Source organism: Fundulus heteroclitus, chromosome 5 (genome assembly GCF_011125445.2).
Source record: "Fundulus heteroclitus isolate FHET01 chromosome 5, MU-UCD_Fhet_4.1, whole genome shotgun sequence".
NCBI classification, from domain to species: domain Eukaryota; kingdom Metazoa; phylum Chordata; class Actinopteri; order Cyprinodontiformes; family Fundulidae; genus Fundulus; species Fundulus heteroclitus.
The window spans coordinates 33,939,387-33,956,661 of record NC_046365.1 but is presented as its reverse complement, the minus strand read 5'-3'; the positions used below and the strand labels follow the sequence as shown (position 1 = coordinate 33,956,661).

The 17,275-nt window shown below is 40.2% G+C and overlaps 1 protein-coding gene across 1 annotated transcript in view; it reads left to right on the top strand.

The window, feature by feature from the left end:
- The window catches only part of LOC105934071 (suppressor of cytokine signaling 1), a 36,552-nt gene extending 28,003 nt beyond the window's left edge, over positions 1–8,549 (top strand). The window contains exons 3-4 of the mRNA XM_012873904.3: positions 3,949–4,136; positions 6,468–8,549. Coding sequence (XP_012729358.2) covers positions 3,949–4,136; positions 6,468–6,792 — 513 coding nt within the window. The 3' untranslated portion in view covers positions 6,793–8,549. The remainder of the gene's footprint in view (positions 1–3,948; positions 4,137–6,467) is intronic.
- Positions 8,550–17,275: the final 8,726 nt, after the last annotated feature.

The window sequence follows — 17,275 nt, the reverse complement described above, 5'->3', positions numbered from 1 at the left end:
TCCTAATTGTTGTCTCATGATTCATGCATTTAACAGTTTCACTGCAGATAAACCTTCAGCTGTCAGATGAGCACAGCAGATTGAACTATGTCCTTCAAGCAAAGTAGAATAAGTAGTGACTGAAGACCTGTATGTGTGACTGTATGTACAAAAAACATTTAATGAAAATGCACATGGATATTTAAGCATGATGATGCCTTTTGCAGCTGTTGTTATTTTGTGATGGTTCTTTGTCCAAAAGCTTCTTCTGTTTATTTGAGTGGACGTTGAACCTGATTGCACAGACTATCATCTAAAGAAGAAAAAAAAGTTCAGATCTGTGCAGAAAATATTGTAATGTTGTATTGTTTTATTATCTTCAGCATATAAAGGCTCTCATAACAAACTATAAAAAAAGGCCCCAAAGCACTCAGCTCAGTAGTGCTGCGTCCAAAGTGAAAGTAGAAATCAAAGTCTGTGCTTCTCCAGCAAGACTCTGTTAATGTTTAAAAGTTGTATCTCAGATTTCTCCATTTGATAAACTGCAGGAAGTCATTCAAGGATTCGTGAAGGCTGTATTTGTTGTTTTTTAACAAAGGGAAAGTAGTGAAGGTCTGAAGAAGAAGCTGAATAGAGCGATCAAAGTGCAGCTTAAGAAGTCTCAGCAAAACCTATAAATACTTTGAAATGAAACGTGGAAGTCCTCGGTGCAGTAGCAAATAGACTTTTTTTACTCTGAACTATTTTGCAAATTATATATGACAATAACCCCCCTAGCCAACCAGGAAGAAACTACTCTTAAAAAATACTTCTTTACATACAGTGTTTGCCTCTTTTGGATTTATCCAGTTTCTGCACTTATGCTTCAGATCATCAAGTTTACTTTGACATCAGCTACAGACAACTTGAAGAAATGCAAAAGGCAGTTTTTTAAACGATGATTTAATTTATTATTGAGGTCAAAAGGAGGGTCCAAACCACCCTTTTCTGAAAGTGTGAAAAATGTATCACCACCACACCCTTACTCTTGATAAACTAATTATTAATAGTAGTTAACCACATCGTTTGGTTTCAGTTTCACTATCCACCACCCAATGACAGTATACTGAAAGGGCTGTCAATATAGGGATTGGACTTAAATAGTGCCATCCAGACGACATGAAGGAGGCCAAAAGAGCTCAAAAAGCAGCACATCACACCCTGACTGAAGAAAATTCATTAAGTGGAAAAACAAAATCCCTTATATCTATCAGTCTGGAAAAGGTTGCCAAGCGCTTTCTAAGTCTTTGAGAGTCCCGTTGAGTCATTGTGAGAGCAATGGAGAAAACAAAGAACAGCGGGGAACTTTGCCAGGAGAAAACTAAAGCACTGAAGGCCTCACTTTGCCTCAGTTATGTCAGTGTTTCTATTCAACATTTGTTCCTATTTCTTTGTTTGCTTCACATTAAAGTACTTCTTGATTCTGAATTTGACTAACTCGGAAAAAAAACATGCATTAGTTACCATATTTTCAAAAGATTGTGGCATTAAGATCGTGATTGCGCCGTTGACGGTTTTTTTTTAAGGACTAAAAATTGTCCCTTCGGCGACCGCTAGGCTGAAAATCCACAATGTGGATCACGTGGTACGATGACGTAGTTTGTTCATGTAGCCAGGCTACGCTACAGAGCGTACAATGGAGTACACAACGACAAGTTCAAATGCGGATTCACAAAGTGATGATTTTGACACGAAAGACAACGCAATTCTGTTACGATTTGGGTAATCTGAGAAAAACATTTTAGGAGAATAAACTAAATGGGTTGCTGGTGTATAATTGGAATCGGGGCTTATAATCGCGGTTCTGGCTGACAGTTTGGATGTAAACATTAGAAACAAACTCGTCAAAGCCCGATTGCCTGGCATCGTTTATGGCGGCTGAAATTCGCCAAAACAGCACATAAAAGAAAAAGATGTACAGCACTTTTCGGGTACAGAAATGTGTGTAAGGAGACGTTATCCTTGTTGGTATTTGACCAACCATAAGCCACACACTTTTTAGCCATGTTTAATCCGTCTATTTGTGTTTGAGAAAGCGAGTTTGCAACCAGGAAGTAACTTGTTGCATTGTCAACAGGTCAACGCTTGTCAACGAATGATGTCATCGGTCACGTGACACCTGCCGCAAGATTTTTTTTATGAGCCTTGCGCTAAAAAGCCTTAAAAATCCACTTTGTCATCAAATTATTTTAAAAAATTTCCTCAGGTCATAATAATATATGAACTTTCTAATATATAGCAACTTGTATTATCTCAGAATCAAGAAGTACTTTAAATAATAATACGTCTTAGCAGTTGTAGTGACGCCCTGCAGTGAAATGGTGTAAACTCTCAAACAGATAGAGTATTTCCAGGTTGTGAGGAAACAGAACATGAAAAATCCCGGGGGGGGGGGGGGAAAAATTTTGCAAGTCATTGTAACGAAAGACCAAGCAGAGTGATTAAAGAAGAAAAAAACAAGCAAGCATCCAGATTTCATTATCCAAACTAGACAATCTCAGTCTACACGGAGCTCTGAGTATTTTTAGGGCTTCATCAATGTAAAGTGTGGCTGAAAGTTCTTCAGCAGCAGGAAAAACTCCAGCCTTTCAGGGGATTTTTTTTTTTTTTTTTTGGAAAGAGCCAGGCGTGGCTTTAAAAGTTGGCAGCAATTCGGGGATTTTCAGGCTCGATGTTTCATCCACTCTGCAGAGTTCAGATGAAAGAAATACTCGACCAAGTGTTTCCTTCATACATGCCAGACGTTACGCAATGCTTGCTTTCTGATAGATGCAGAAGATCAATCTTTGACCAGATAGCTGTTGTGATTGTTACTGTCCCCTGTTGTGGGCCTCTGCCAAAATGCACGGCGTGTCATTACAGTTTGAGAGTAATGACCCCAGTGGCTGCATGGAGGCCATGAAGCGCTGTAGCAGGTTAGGGTTAGAGCTGGGAGGGACTCTAATGTGCAACGAGATGGAAGTCAGGATTTAGCTGTTAGCAGGGCGGATGCTGCAAGAATCGCAAATCTGGTTCAGGTCCACGAGTCCAGAGAACAAGTTTTTTACATCCATCTATCCGTCCATCCTTCTATCCATCCATCTGTAATCTTCATCCATTCATCTATGATCTCCATCCATCATCCTTATCTATCCATCCATCCATCCATCCATCCATCATATCCATATCCATCCATCTATACGTCTGTCCCTCTATCCATCCATCTGTAATCTCCATCCATCATCCTTATCTATCCATCCATCCATCCATCCATCCATCCATCCATCATATCCATATTCATCCATCTATCCGACCGTCCCTCTATCCATTCATCTGTAATCTCCATCCATCCATCCATCCATCCATCTATGATCTCCATCCATCCATCCATCCATCCATCCATCCATCTATGATCTCCATCCATCCATCCATCCATCCATCCATCTATGATCTCCATCCATCCATCCATCCATCCATCCATCCATCCATCCATCTATGATCTCCATCCATCCATCCATCCATCCATCCATCCATCCATCCATCTATGATCTCCATCCATCCATCCATCCATCCATCCATCATATCCATCCATCCATCATATCCATCCATCCATCCATCCATCCTGTCTCACAATTCTAATTTAAAAGCAGTGCTTTACCACCAAACTGGCAAAAACAAAAACTGGACCGTAAAAGGCATAAAAAGAATATATATATATATATATATATATATATATATATATATATATATATATATATATATATATATATATATATATATATATATATATATATATATATATATATATATATATATATATATATGATCTTAAACTCAACTCTGTTCGTTCCTACTTCTGCATTTCTATTTCTTTTAGAGGAACTGTAAATTACGCTGTTAATCCTGTCATGAGAATACGTCTCACTTATTAGCTGTCTGGTTCTGGTTTAGCCCAAGACAGGAGCTGACGCTGACAGCTTGCCCACGCACCTCCGTCCGTTCACCAGCCCTGCGGAGTATCAGCTGGTGAAACTCACCTACCTGCAGTTGCTCCAAAGCGGTTACTACTGGGGGCCATTGACCATGGAGGAAGCACACCAAAAACTCAGTCACACCCCTCTGGGAACGTTCCTCCTCAGGTACTGCTACACCTTATTTTCACTTCTTAACCCTTGTTCTACTGCTGTTTTTTTTTTTTTGTCTGACCAGTTTGAAGGGTACCATGAGCAGAAAACAGAGATGTTGCTTGAATTTAAACGAGACGGGCACTGTTGCTTCAAGAATACTCTTGTCCATTTGTCTTTTATTTGAAGTCAGACTTAAAAAAAAAAAAAAAAAAAAAATTAGGGAATTTCCCTGTAGAGAAACCCAAAAGTATTTTTGCAGCGAAATTTCATCTGAGCTTCCTGCCACATACCGACCACAAAGATACGTTGATTAAACTATAAATAAAGGACCAACATGTCCTAAATAATCTAAAACCAGTAACATTTATAAACTTGTATAAAACAATCAAACACATTTCTAATGTTTTAACTTAAAGTTTGGTATAATTGGGCGTCTTTCTTGGAGATTTGTTTTTAAATTATTTTTGCAGAACAGAAATATTCTTTTTTTTGGATCTTTTAAAGCTATAGTTGGTAATGCTGTTCAGAAGCACCTTTTGTTATACAGGGTAAAATGGTCCTTCCATCCTGAAAGTAGTCAATAGAGTTTTGCTCCAGCTCTTACCCCCATCTGTCCCTCCAGATATCGTCACACAGATTTGTTTGCTGCATGTCCATGATGCGAATCTCCTGCTCCACCGTGACTCATGGGTGCTCTGTTAGATTGAGATCTGGTGACGGTGGAGACCATTGGAGTACAGCGAGTGAACTCATCGCCACATTCAAGAAACCACTTTGAGATGATTTTAAGTTTTATGATCCTGATGCAATGATCCTCCTGGAAGTAGCCGAAGATGAAGGATACACTGTGGTCATAAAGGGATGGACATGGAGCAGCAATACTCATCTTACGGCTACTCTTGCATCAAAATAATTTCCAAAAAATCAAAAATTGCCAGAGTAGTCTTAGGAGGAGGTTTTTCGACTCACTCAAAACAAAAAGCACTCGCAGAGATTTTTCTTGTTTCAAAAAGGTGTGTTTTCTTTACTTATAAAAATAACAGAAATATTCTCCGAGTTGACTTATAAAAAAATTCAAGTATAAACGTTAAGTGATGTGTGTATGTGTGTGTGTAGAAAAACTGTTGCACTCCTCACTCCTTTAAACAATCAGATCCACCTCAGCAGCTGCTTCTACTTGTTAATCTCAGCAGGAGGCGGACTGACAAGGAGGAGGGTCTAAGCAAAACCAATACATAAACAAATAAACAATAGCTCTACCAACATTAATAATTTAGCAAAAAATAAATTAATTAATTTAATTCTTAATAGGCTCCAACAACTCAAGTGTGGTGGTTAAATGGTGCTCATTTATTACCATGGGCCACAAAGTGTGCCAAGTAAATATCCCCACACTGTGATACCACCAGCCTGAACTGTTGATGAAAGCCAGGACGGATCCATGATTTCATGTTGTTTACGCAATGATTGTTGATGTTGTGCTTTCAAGGTAGAGATGCACTGATCCAATTTTTTTTCCAATCCGATATCTGGGCTAAGCGTATCGGCTAATACCTGATACTGATCCGATGCTACTGTTGAATGAATAAACCGTGTACTTTGCCAAGTGAGTGAAGTTGTCAGGCTTGAAATAAACATTGTTTAAAAAAGTTTAGCATTTTCTTAACCCTGGAGCTTTAGGAGGTTCTTATTCAAGTCAGTTGTGTTGAATTTACCAACCTTATCACCTCCCTCACAACTTACGCATTGCAGATGCTGCATGTTGCAGTGGGACTTGTTGCCGTATCAAGTTTGAACTGTTTCCAAATAGCAGACTTTGCTCAGTGCGTGCTCTGTGTAACCTCCGTTACAAACATAGAATAGAAGTGACTAGATTGCTGTAACTGTATTGCTGTGTATGATATTAGTAAAAAAAAAAAAAAAAAAGAAATGACTGGATCGGAATGCTGGATCGGCATTAATCATCCGTTATCCGATCCATCTAATTAGTCAATATCGGAGCCGATATCTGATCCGGGTATCGGATTAGTGCATCTCTAATTCATGGGTCGTTTTCCAAATACCTTGCACAGTCTACACCACGTCTACATGCCTAAATAATTTGAGCAGGAGGTGCTCTTGCTGCTGAAGTCCATTAGATGCTTTGTAACAGTGCATTCACAGCCTGGTGCAAATTCCACCCTTACAGGTTTACAGCAGCGTATTTGGGAGACAATTAATAGTTGTTTTTAGAGTTTGTGGACATTGTTTAGGATGTTTACCACTCTACCATGTCTCATAGAAATAATGAACCACAATAAGCTGCAGAGTGATGCGACAGCCCTTGTTGCCATGTTTTCACAGGGACAGTGGACAGCCGGATGTTTTCTTCACCCTGAGCTACCAAAGCGAGGACGGCCCCACCAGCGTCCGCGTACTGCTGAACAACCTGCTCTTCAATCTGTACGGCAGCCAAAAGACTTTCACTTCGCTCTTCGCTCTGCTCGCCTTTTACACCAGCTCGACCTGCAAGCTGACGGAGCCCTATCGCAGGCAGCGGCCCGAGCGCCTAAAGCAGATCTGCAGGAGAGCTGTCGTACGAACGCATGGAGTCGAAAGTATACGCACCTTACGTGGACTCAGCCCTGATGTTAAAGCATACGTCTTTGCATACCCGTACTGTACATAGACAAACCTGTAGAAATAGTGCCTTTTGCTGCCTTTAGATGTCATTTCTAAGTTAAAAATGTTGTTTGTGTTTTTTGTTTTTTTATAACGCTGTAGACAACTTGGTACCACTTGTAATGAATGACCTCTGAGACTGAAAGCATTTCATCCACAACTTACATCATCATTGTATTTTTACACAGTACACACTGCACTTAATTGGATTATTTTTGATAGTAAAATGAAAAATCAGACAAAGGAAACAAGACGGAGACAAATGTTTCTGACGTTTTTCCACCTATAATGTGACACATACCCTGTGGAATACAATCGAAAAAACAAAACTGAAATCTTTTAGGAGTAATATGCACCTGCAGAACTGTGCTTAACTGTTCTTCGAATTGGCTCTGATTAACCCCTAAATAAAGTTCACAAAGAATTCATCTTTCAACACAACAATGACCCAAAGCATGCATCCAAATCAGCATAGTTTCACCAGAAGAAGATCACAGATTTGGATTGGCCCAGCCAGAGTCCACATCTGAATCTGATTTGTGAGATGCCCTCACGATCAGGAAACCAAAAAAAAAGCCTTTTTGGTTTGTATGTTTGCAAAGAAGAGAGGGCAAATATTTCCTACTCTATATCTGCAATGCTGATGGACTCCAACCCAAAGAGACAGAGTGTAGTAGCAAAATCAAGAGGTGCTTCCACAAAATACCAGTATAAGGGTAAACACATTATTTTTAGTGTTTGATTTTGCCCCTTCAAGATGTTATTGTAGTTTTTATGGCAGAACGTTACAGTTTATAGGTCAGATTAAAGGTGGAAAGGGTTCTGAAATCATTTATCATGGTCTCCTCTTTTTTTTTTACATCATAAAAAAACAGGTATTTAACAAGTGAACGTAAAGGCTGTAGCGCCACTCTATTTAAAATCCTTGCACAAGCAAGTACATCTTTCATTAAAGATGTTTTCAGGCAACCCGTTGCATCATTGGACCTTATCTTACTATGTTTATGCGGAGAAGCTGAGAAATGCCATCGCCAAAAGTGCCTTTTGGGTTAATAATCCTTGGTCTGTGAACAAAACTATAACTCATCTGTATGTTTAGCATTTTGTTTCAGGGAAACAAGAAAAAACTATTCAAAGTGTCCCACGGTAAATAACTTATGGCTTAACCACACGTTCCTGACAGCAGTTGCTGTGCGGCTAATGTTACAAGAATAAATGCATACCTTACGTTCTCATCGCATATCTCAAGCAGCGTTTTTCATTTGTGCTGCCATTGAAATCTGCTCCCCTTCTTTTTTTGTTGATGTGAACGCCTTGTTTGAAATAAGATTTGCATGAAGATTTAGGAGTTTTATTTTCCTGTTTAGGTCTGTTCAGCATTCAGTGTTGAATTTTGTACTATTCGGTCTGTCTACTTACTTCGGATTGGTTGTCTATGATATTTTTGGCCGAATCAAACCGCTATTGTGCACTGAATCCGAAGATCGCGCCTGTGTTGTTCTGTTTGGAGTCATTCGATTTCGATTTAGTCGATTTAAAGTTCGACTCTCCACACTTGAAAGAATGTTCCATGTGCCTGTATCTGTGTAAATGCATATTTTGGTACAACATGCAGCTATCGCAAGAGCATGATCGTTGAAAATGTTTGCATTGTTTTGATAAATGAACCATCCATATTTATTTTACATCATGTTAATTTTAATCCTGTGTTAATTTGTCCTTCTACCACTCATACAGCCGGATAAATAAAACATATGGACACAGTTTTGCCTTGATTTAGTTTTTATGTAGAGGTTTTTGAGTGCTTTACAGAAAAACATTAAAAGGCAAGAAATGCAGGTAAAGAAAACTTCCGCAGTCTAAATAAAGAAAGTAAATGAGAATTCAGAGCGAGTAAATACCTTAGAGTTGCTCAAATAGGCTGATAAAATAAGCTTCTGCTATTTAAGGAAAAGCTACGATAAACAATAATGTTATCAGCATTTGTTTAAAGATATTTTCAGTCTCTGTAAATCTCAGGGTATCCCTTGCAGACTACTTTAAGCCACTTGAGTCTAAATGGAAATGCATACCCTATACAATCCTTTCTGCTCAGACCTAGAATCAGGGTTCCAGTTGCAAAAAGGATACAATTTATACCAATAAGAGCCACCGACATAAAATATAGTTATTGCTCACAGTGCTGGCGTCCACCTGTCACTGGCTCAGCAGCTACCTGACTGACCAGCAGCAGCAGGTGAGGCTGGGCAGCATCTTCTTCCAAACAAAACCCACCAGCACAGGCGCACCCCAGGGGTGTGTTCTCTCCCCTCTTCTCTTCTCTCTGTGCACCTCAGCGGACCCGTCTGTGAAACTCTTGGAGTCTGTGGAGTCAGCGGAGCGGCTCATCGGAGCTGACCTACCCTCAAACCAGGACTTGTACAGGTATAGGGTCAGGAATAGGGGTGTGCAAAATAATTGTCATGACGATGCATCGCGATTCTAATTTTCGTGATCTACTGCATCGATTCTTGACGCCAAGTATCGATTATTAATTTAAAAAAATGAATAAAATAAAATTGCATGAATGGTTGGCGAACATCAGCCAAAAACAAGTGGAATACAACTTCATTGGTTTAAAGGACCACTGAGGCCATGTAAATGGCAGTGATTATCCTTATTTTGTTATTTTAAGTTTTATAAATCCTAAGCGCTTTTTGTCAGTGTGTCCACTCCAGTAACAGTAATATTTTTTTTTCATTGCAATACCTCCAAAAGTCGTTTCCATAAATACAGCTATGTATGAATTCAGTTTCTTTCAGTTATGTATCAATTGAAGACACTTTCTAGATAGACAGCCAGTCAGCCACTGGTAATGGCTGTATTTTTTCTAACAGTGTTCAGTGAAAATATCGCAATGCATCGCGATACATTGCAATAATTCAAGTATCGTGATGCATCATGATAGAATCGGATCGTGTCATGTGAATCGTGATTCGAATCGAATCGTGACTTCTTTGGCAATACCCACCCCTAGTCAGGAAAGGGGCAGCTAACATCTCTTAAGACCCCACACATCCTGCACGCATACTGTTAGACTTTTACGTTGGGGTTAGCGCTACATAGCACTGTTTGCTAAAACCAGCCGCCGCAGAGACAGTTTCTTCCTCCAAGCTGTAAATCCGATAAATACTCGACAGTCAGAGTACCCAGATTTGTATGATGCTTGTTTGCAACCATGTCTTCCTGTTTTATTGAAGTTGTTTATATTTATATTTACAAGATAGATATTTATATTTGCCGTTTTTTGTAGCACATGATTATCAAGTGGAAGACGGATAAAATTATGAAAGTTTTTACAAGTAAAACTATTTTTAAAAAGTTCAGAATTCAGTGCAACCAGTTTATTTCACCTTATTAGAAAACATAACATTCCCTGTGTGGAATTATTATTTTAGGCTAAACTCAACTCTGCTCGGAGGTTATAAAACAGTAATAAACAATCCAACAATGAGCGTTAATCCATGATCTGAAAATGGGACGATCATGACAAAACTGCAAAAATATGAAAGGATCTGCTCTGCTGAGAGCAGAACTTGATTTACCTTTTTGGCATCTGGCAAAACGTGTGGTAAAAATCTAACATTGCACATTGGTCTGAACCCTATTGTGCTCTGATGGACCGCACCACTTCCAGCTTCTCGTGAGAGCAGTCACACCCTTTATAACTCTCTCACATCCAGTTACCTTACAGCCCCAAACTGTGAACAACACAAAGTAGAGGCTACGTGTGAATCGTAAAGGTAATAATTCACAGTTTTGACTATGAAATAAGATCTGAAAGTATTCTGCCTCCCTGAGTGAGAGCTCTGAAATTTCTGTGCAGACTTTATTGAAAAACAGCTCAATGTCACTGATATTTGAAACAGAGCGCCTGTGAACAGTGATTTCTCAGAATTGCAACAGATTCTCAGCTGAGTGTGGGTGATGACTTTGACTGGGCCATTCTAGCACATAAATATGATCTATAGCGTTCTAATGAAGCTCTGGCTGTATGTTTACAGTTAATCTGTAATGGAAACCTTTGTCTCAGCCTCATAACTTTCCCTACTTCTAGCCATCTTTCATCCAGTATTATCCTGGATTTAGCTCCATCCGTCTTCCCGTAAACTCTGACCAGATCCCCAATCCCTGCCGTACAATCATCCCCACACCACGATGCTGCCCCCACCATGCTACACGGATTAATTTACACTTTTCACTAAACAATTGACTTCTGAAGGCAATTTGTCTTCCTGGATTTTATTTAAGAGGCGCCAGCATAAAGGCGCTGAATAAAAATGCATTTTGGTTGCCATGTAAATTACAGATAAACAGACTCTGAAGGCAAAGTGTCTGACATACTTGGACTGGACAGAATGACTGTTATGGGTTTTATGTGTCAGCAAGGACGTCTGCATTACTGCATGATCTTCTCCAACAATGTCATAAACGGAACGCTGATATCATACTGGGAACGCCCCTGAATGGGTGGACACATGCTTGGCATTTAATATCTGTTTGTGAGAACAAACAGGGTTCTCAGGTAGCGTTGTTGTGAGAACCCAGTACTGAATCTGTAAACATTCCTCTGTCTTGTAGATTAAATATGGTAAAGAAATAGTTATGGTTTAAAGAGTCTTTTTTATTACTACAGAAGTCTACAATAGAAACACCACATTACCAGATAAAAGAACCAGGCGAGGCCGAGAATGGCCGAGAACAGGTCTATAGTATAACACCACACTTTTCAGATATTTTAATTAATTTTATTTAATTTTTTTATTGTTTTATTTTATACTTTCTGGCAGTGTAGCACTCAGAATTGCTTCCGTTGTGCCAAAGAGAGCCCAACAGATTTACCTTCACAAGTGGAGCATTACTGCTTTATCTATAGTGCTTTGCTTTATACTGAGGCAAAAAAAAACTTTACTGGATATTATTTTGGGATTATTTCATATTCAATTGAAATGGAAACAGAAAGGCAAAAGAGAAAGAAAGGAAGAGAGACATGTGAGGCAAAGCGTTAAAAGCGAGATAAGGAGGCAAAGATAGAGCAGAGGAAAAAGAGTACAAGATAACATCTTTAGAGTCTGCTTCCACGCCTGCAGAAAAAGAGATATAGAAAGAACTAGAGAACAACCAGAAAAACCATCACAGATACAAACAACCAACGCCTTTGATAACATCACTGAAAAATATGCAGTATTATTTAACACCTATAAGGGGGGAGTGGTGGCTTCAGTCCCAGAGGTTCTGAGTTCAACTCCCACAAGCTGCCATTCTGGGTCCCTGAGCAAAACCCTTAACCCCCAATTGCTCCCCAGGCGCTGCACAGTGGCAGCCCACTGCTCCCCAAGGGGATGGGTTAAGATGCAGAAGTGAATCTCTCCATTGTGAGATCAATAAAGTTCAATTATTCTTATTATAACACAAGATGTCTTTAGGGGCAGCCAAAGCTTTTACGTATTTATTAAAGTTTCTGAATGTGATGCAACATCCCCACTTTATTACATTGTTCTTCACTTTGTGTTGCTCCATTAAGTAAACCCCCATTAAATTGTGTGGTTGTAATGTGCTAAAAAGCGGAAAAACTTCTGTTTACCGTTGGAATGAGCTGCAGGTGTGTTTTCTGTAAATTTGAGGCGGAGGTTAAATCTGTCTCACATTAATAAACATGTTAAAGAGTACATATAATAATAATTGATCTCAAAGTGGAGGAATTCACTTCTGCGTCTTAACCCATCCCCTTTGGGGAGCAGTGGGCTGCCACTGTGCGGCGCCTGGGGAGCAATCGGGGGTTAAGGGTCTTGCTCAGGGACCCAGAGTGCAGGCTGTGGGGATCGGATCGGGTACTTGCAACCTTTTCAGAGCACAAGCGCACTTCTCCAACCTCTAGGCCACCACTCCCCATATCCACCATACCCCACCATATCTGCTTCTGTGCTGTCAGTGTATCAGATCATTGGGTAACCCTGTGCTCTCATTACTGGGTTAATCCTGCCCTGCATTCAGCTGACTGCCAACGGAAAACCTTTCTGCCCTTTACATCAGATATCCTTTTCAGCTCTGTGCAGTGCGTGTCTGCACACACTCTGCGGCTTGTACGTTGTTTTAAAATCCACTTTTCAGTCGTCTGTTCCTCGTCCTGTCCTAAATCTGACTGAGAATGGCCCCTTTAGACTTAAATTAGCACCAAGAATACACACGTGCACGCACGCTTATCTGGTCCACATTTCATCCTTCTCATTAACCTTATCAGGTTGATATAATCCCCCTGGCACAGTTTAAGTCAAGAGCAATTCAGAGTCCTACTCAATAAATTTGGATATTATTGGCGTGCAGGGCTCTGGATTTGCGCTTGGTCTGACGGAGTAGGTAGGCTGGGGGGCGTCTGCCTCAGGCTCTGTTTTTGCTCTCCTCCGGGTGGATGCATGTAGTCCCTGTGGGGGGGGGGGGGGGGGGGGGGGGGGCTGCCCGGACTCTGTACTCTGTGGGGCTGCTGGTTTCCTCGGTCCTCTCTGCTCATTTCTGATGCCGTTCACCCATCATTGAACGCAATCCATGTAAGGTCTACACCACATATTTTGCACGTTCACACACATTTATGCGCTCACAATACTGTAGTTCATAGTACTCATAGTACAGTAGTGCTGCCCTGTAGTTCTCTCCATTAGTTTTAATTTTTTTTCCTCCATATCCTTGCTGCTGGTGTTGATGCTGTCTGTGTTTTGATTGTTTTTTGTCCGTTTTGTCCCTTTGCAGGTGTTTGTGGTTGGACAGCGGCGGGTGGGTCGTTGATTTGCATCCGACTCTGAATGCGCCTGGGAGGACGGGCCTCCATGTGCTTAGAAACAGCAGCGCACCAACTACAGGTTACTCAAGTGCGAGCCACTACAACTGGCAAAGACTCCTGGATAGGTGTCAAAACGTTTTCAGAAACAACTGAACGAAAGTCCCGTTGCCTCCGATTTAAGCCTGTTTGCTGTAGCAATGACCCGGATAACTGAGAACTTGGATAGGCATATTTGTGGTTGTCTTTCCCTGGTTTCCCCAAGGTGGCTGCAGGAGGACTTATTTGTAGCAGTTGGCTGTCAGGTTTTGTAATTTTTGTATATATTTTTTTTTTCTTTGTGTCTCTGTCCTCTCTCTCTTCCTCACACTCTGTCCTTGTTATTCTTCTTCCACCTTTCTACAGGACACAGCACCATTCTGCATGCCATGACACTGGACATGACATTTACTTGAGTAACTCAGTTCACCAACTGAAACACATTATATAGATTAATTACACAGAGATAGCTGTTTTAAACCCTTTATTTCTCTTTTTTCTGATCATTTTCCCCCAAAAGAAATTGTAAATTCACTTTTACCTGAAAAAAGAACAATGTCTTAGGAGTGGCTTAACACACCTACAGAGGTAGTTGGTAATGGATACTTCTGCATTTGATAGCTCTTGAAGCGCTGACTCCCCCTGCAGCGCACGCCTTCCCCAATTATTTAATGGCCACAACTTTAAAATCTTCCGAAGGCTGCAGGGTTGTAACGATGCAAAAAAATGTCAAACTCGATTTCGATACTAAGAAAAATACTCGATACCATTTTCAATACCGCTGCAACATTTTTTTTAAAGCACCGGTTTTTCATGGTTTAAGTGCAAATTTTTTGTTTTTTACATGACAAATTTAACTTGATTTTTTTTTGATTAGTGCAAAAAAGTAGGGGGCAATTCTATGCAGGATTGAAACTGAAGGAATTAAAAACAAAAGCAAAAAACACATAAATGTCTCAATAAATGTATCACTACACAACTGCTCTAAGTGATTTATAGGTGCTTAAATAAATATGTGGGAAATAAATAGAGGACAAAATATGTGAAGGGCAACTAAATGGTAAAACATGTGGTAAATAATTTGGATATTTTTTTAACAGTCACATAAAATTACATTTTTTAATGAATTCATACATTTTAAGTGAATTGGTTTAGTTAATGGGCAATTTACATATTTCCACTTTCATTTTTAATTCTGTCAGTGTTGGTCCTCCATATTTTCAGCCCTCCTCTAGAAAAAAATATATAATTTAGGTGTCACTTGCCTGTTTGGTAACACAGTAGAGCAGATAACACTAATAGTATGTGTTAATATACTTTACTGAAGTTATCATCATACAATTATTTTATTATAAGTGTGCATTTCTAATCTGCCACTGTGTGCTTTAATTTACCTGTCAATTAGCTGAGGATACAGATACATTTTACAACTGAGGGACAATTATGATTTTATAATAAAAAATAAAAAAATACGGATCTGGTGGATACCAAATTTATATTTACAGTGAAACTAAGGATCTGGTTATTCAGTAGCAGCTTTGTACAGTTTCTGTCTTTCTAGTCATTTTGTAATATTAATATTTTCTTTAGGGATGAACCACAGCAGCAGGGTTGATTGCTACGGCTTCCTACTTTTTTCTGCTCTACTACTCAGTTTCAGTTTTGCTCCACCACAACTTGTGTATTCACCCACATTCGCCTCCAATGTCTTCACAGCTATAAACGGAGGAGTAATGGAGGGATTTATTGGTTAAAATTACTTTCTTTTACTGTACAATGTCAGGATTTTGGCTGAGGAAGGAACCAAATGCAGATTGGTTTGTTGGACATTTATTAGCTGTTATGGGAATATTATTCTGGAGCCACTATGGCCTGACGCCAACTTGGACTGGAGACACAAGGACACACACAAGGCCAAATGCTCTGGTGTTGCAGATAGTGAATGTCTGGGATTTAGGGGAAGCCGGGGAGGAACAGGGCAGAAACAGGCAGATGCAGACTTCAGCGGGTCACTGACCTTTTTACGCTACTCTCAAACATATGCTTCGTACCGTCAGTGGTTAAAACTTCCAGCAGCAGATTATTGTTGAGATGAGCGGCTGGAGGAAGCAGAGAGAGCCTCTGTTATTTCATCAATTTGAAGAAATGTGAACGGGTCAGTTTATATTGATATTGATACTAAAATTTTAGTGTCGATTATATTGAGGTATCAATTATTTTGACAACCTTAGAAGGCAGATGTTGTCACTAGTGCTTGTGGACCTATTTCTACCACACTTTTTCCTTCCACTAAACTTTCCATTAATTTGCTTGGATACAGAACTCTGTGAACAGCCGGCTTCATTAGTAATTGCATCTTTGTGGCTAAACATTTTTTGGATGGCCAGAGTAACTGTCAGCTGTGCAACTCTCAATGTTGCGGCTGTACCCAATGATTTTCTGGTCAATAACACAATATCTATGGGTCAAAATAGCTTTCTTTTACTGTATAATGTCAGGATTTTTGGCTGAGAAAGGAGACAAATGCAGACAAATCAGTAAGTGTAGATATTTAGTAATAAAATCAAGAAAAGTTTACAGTAGACAGAACAGGAACAGGGAAGGGGAACAAACAATGATGACGAACAACTGGGAAAAAAAACTGGCTGAGCAACAAAGCAATCTAGAAGCATGAAGATAATGGAAAAAAAATATATAAAATGAAAACCAGGGGGTTTAGATACTGAGGAATGTGTGAAGGAAATGTGAGGCAGAGACAGGTGTTTATAGATTATAGAGAATATGAACAGTTAAAAAAAGGAATATAAAGAAACCTAAACATTTAAACATCAAGAAATAGGCATGAAGAGTGTGGAGACACGCGGTATAATGAAACTTTTAAAGTTTCAGGCAAACTGAAAAGTTAGTTTTTTATTAGTTTTAAGTCATAATTATATCACTATCTAATGATTTTGTATAATATATGAGTCTCAATTGTTTTTGAATAAACACGTTTAATAAACTGATTGTTTATCAGGACACACCTGTATGTATACTTTTTTATTTTTTTATTTTTATGTATTTATTTTTGGCACTTCGGGTACTCGGTATCATTGGTGCCACTGTGCTGTCGCTAAATCATACAACTTGACCTGTTTAGCTGAAGAAGGTGACCCAGAACCCTTCCCACAGCCAGTCGCGCGCTGTGAATGCACGCGCCTGGCCGGGCTTTCATCCGATTCAAGGATTTGTCCCAACTTGTGCTGCAGCAGCGCAACCGGACTGACACGCCAGCGCAATAAATACTGTGGTGGTTTGCTGTGTCAGTGCGCGTGCGTGGACGTGGCGCAAGCTGGTCAATCGCGGCGCGGGGACTGAAGGCGGCGGCGTGCGGCGTGCGGCGTGCGGCGGCGACACGTCAAACAAACGTCCACGGGCCGCACGGGGGCTCGTGAAGGTTTCGTAGCGGCGCGTGGTTGGGGAGGGGAGGGGGGGTGCGGTTCTGACCCGAAGGTACACGAGGGCGCTGACGCTCCGCCGCCGTATTTCCAACGCACGGGACGCACGAAGTGAAGTCGTCACGGGGGTTACAGTCTGTGCGATCCGCGTTCCTCGCCCGGTGGAGGTGCGACAGCGACGCGCGCTGGAGGCTGTGGCCGAA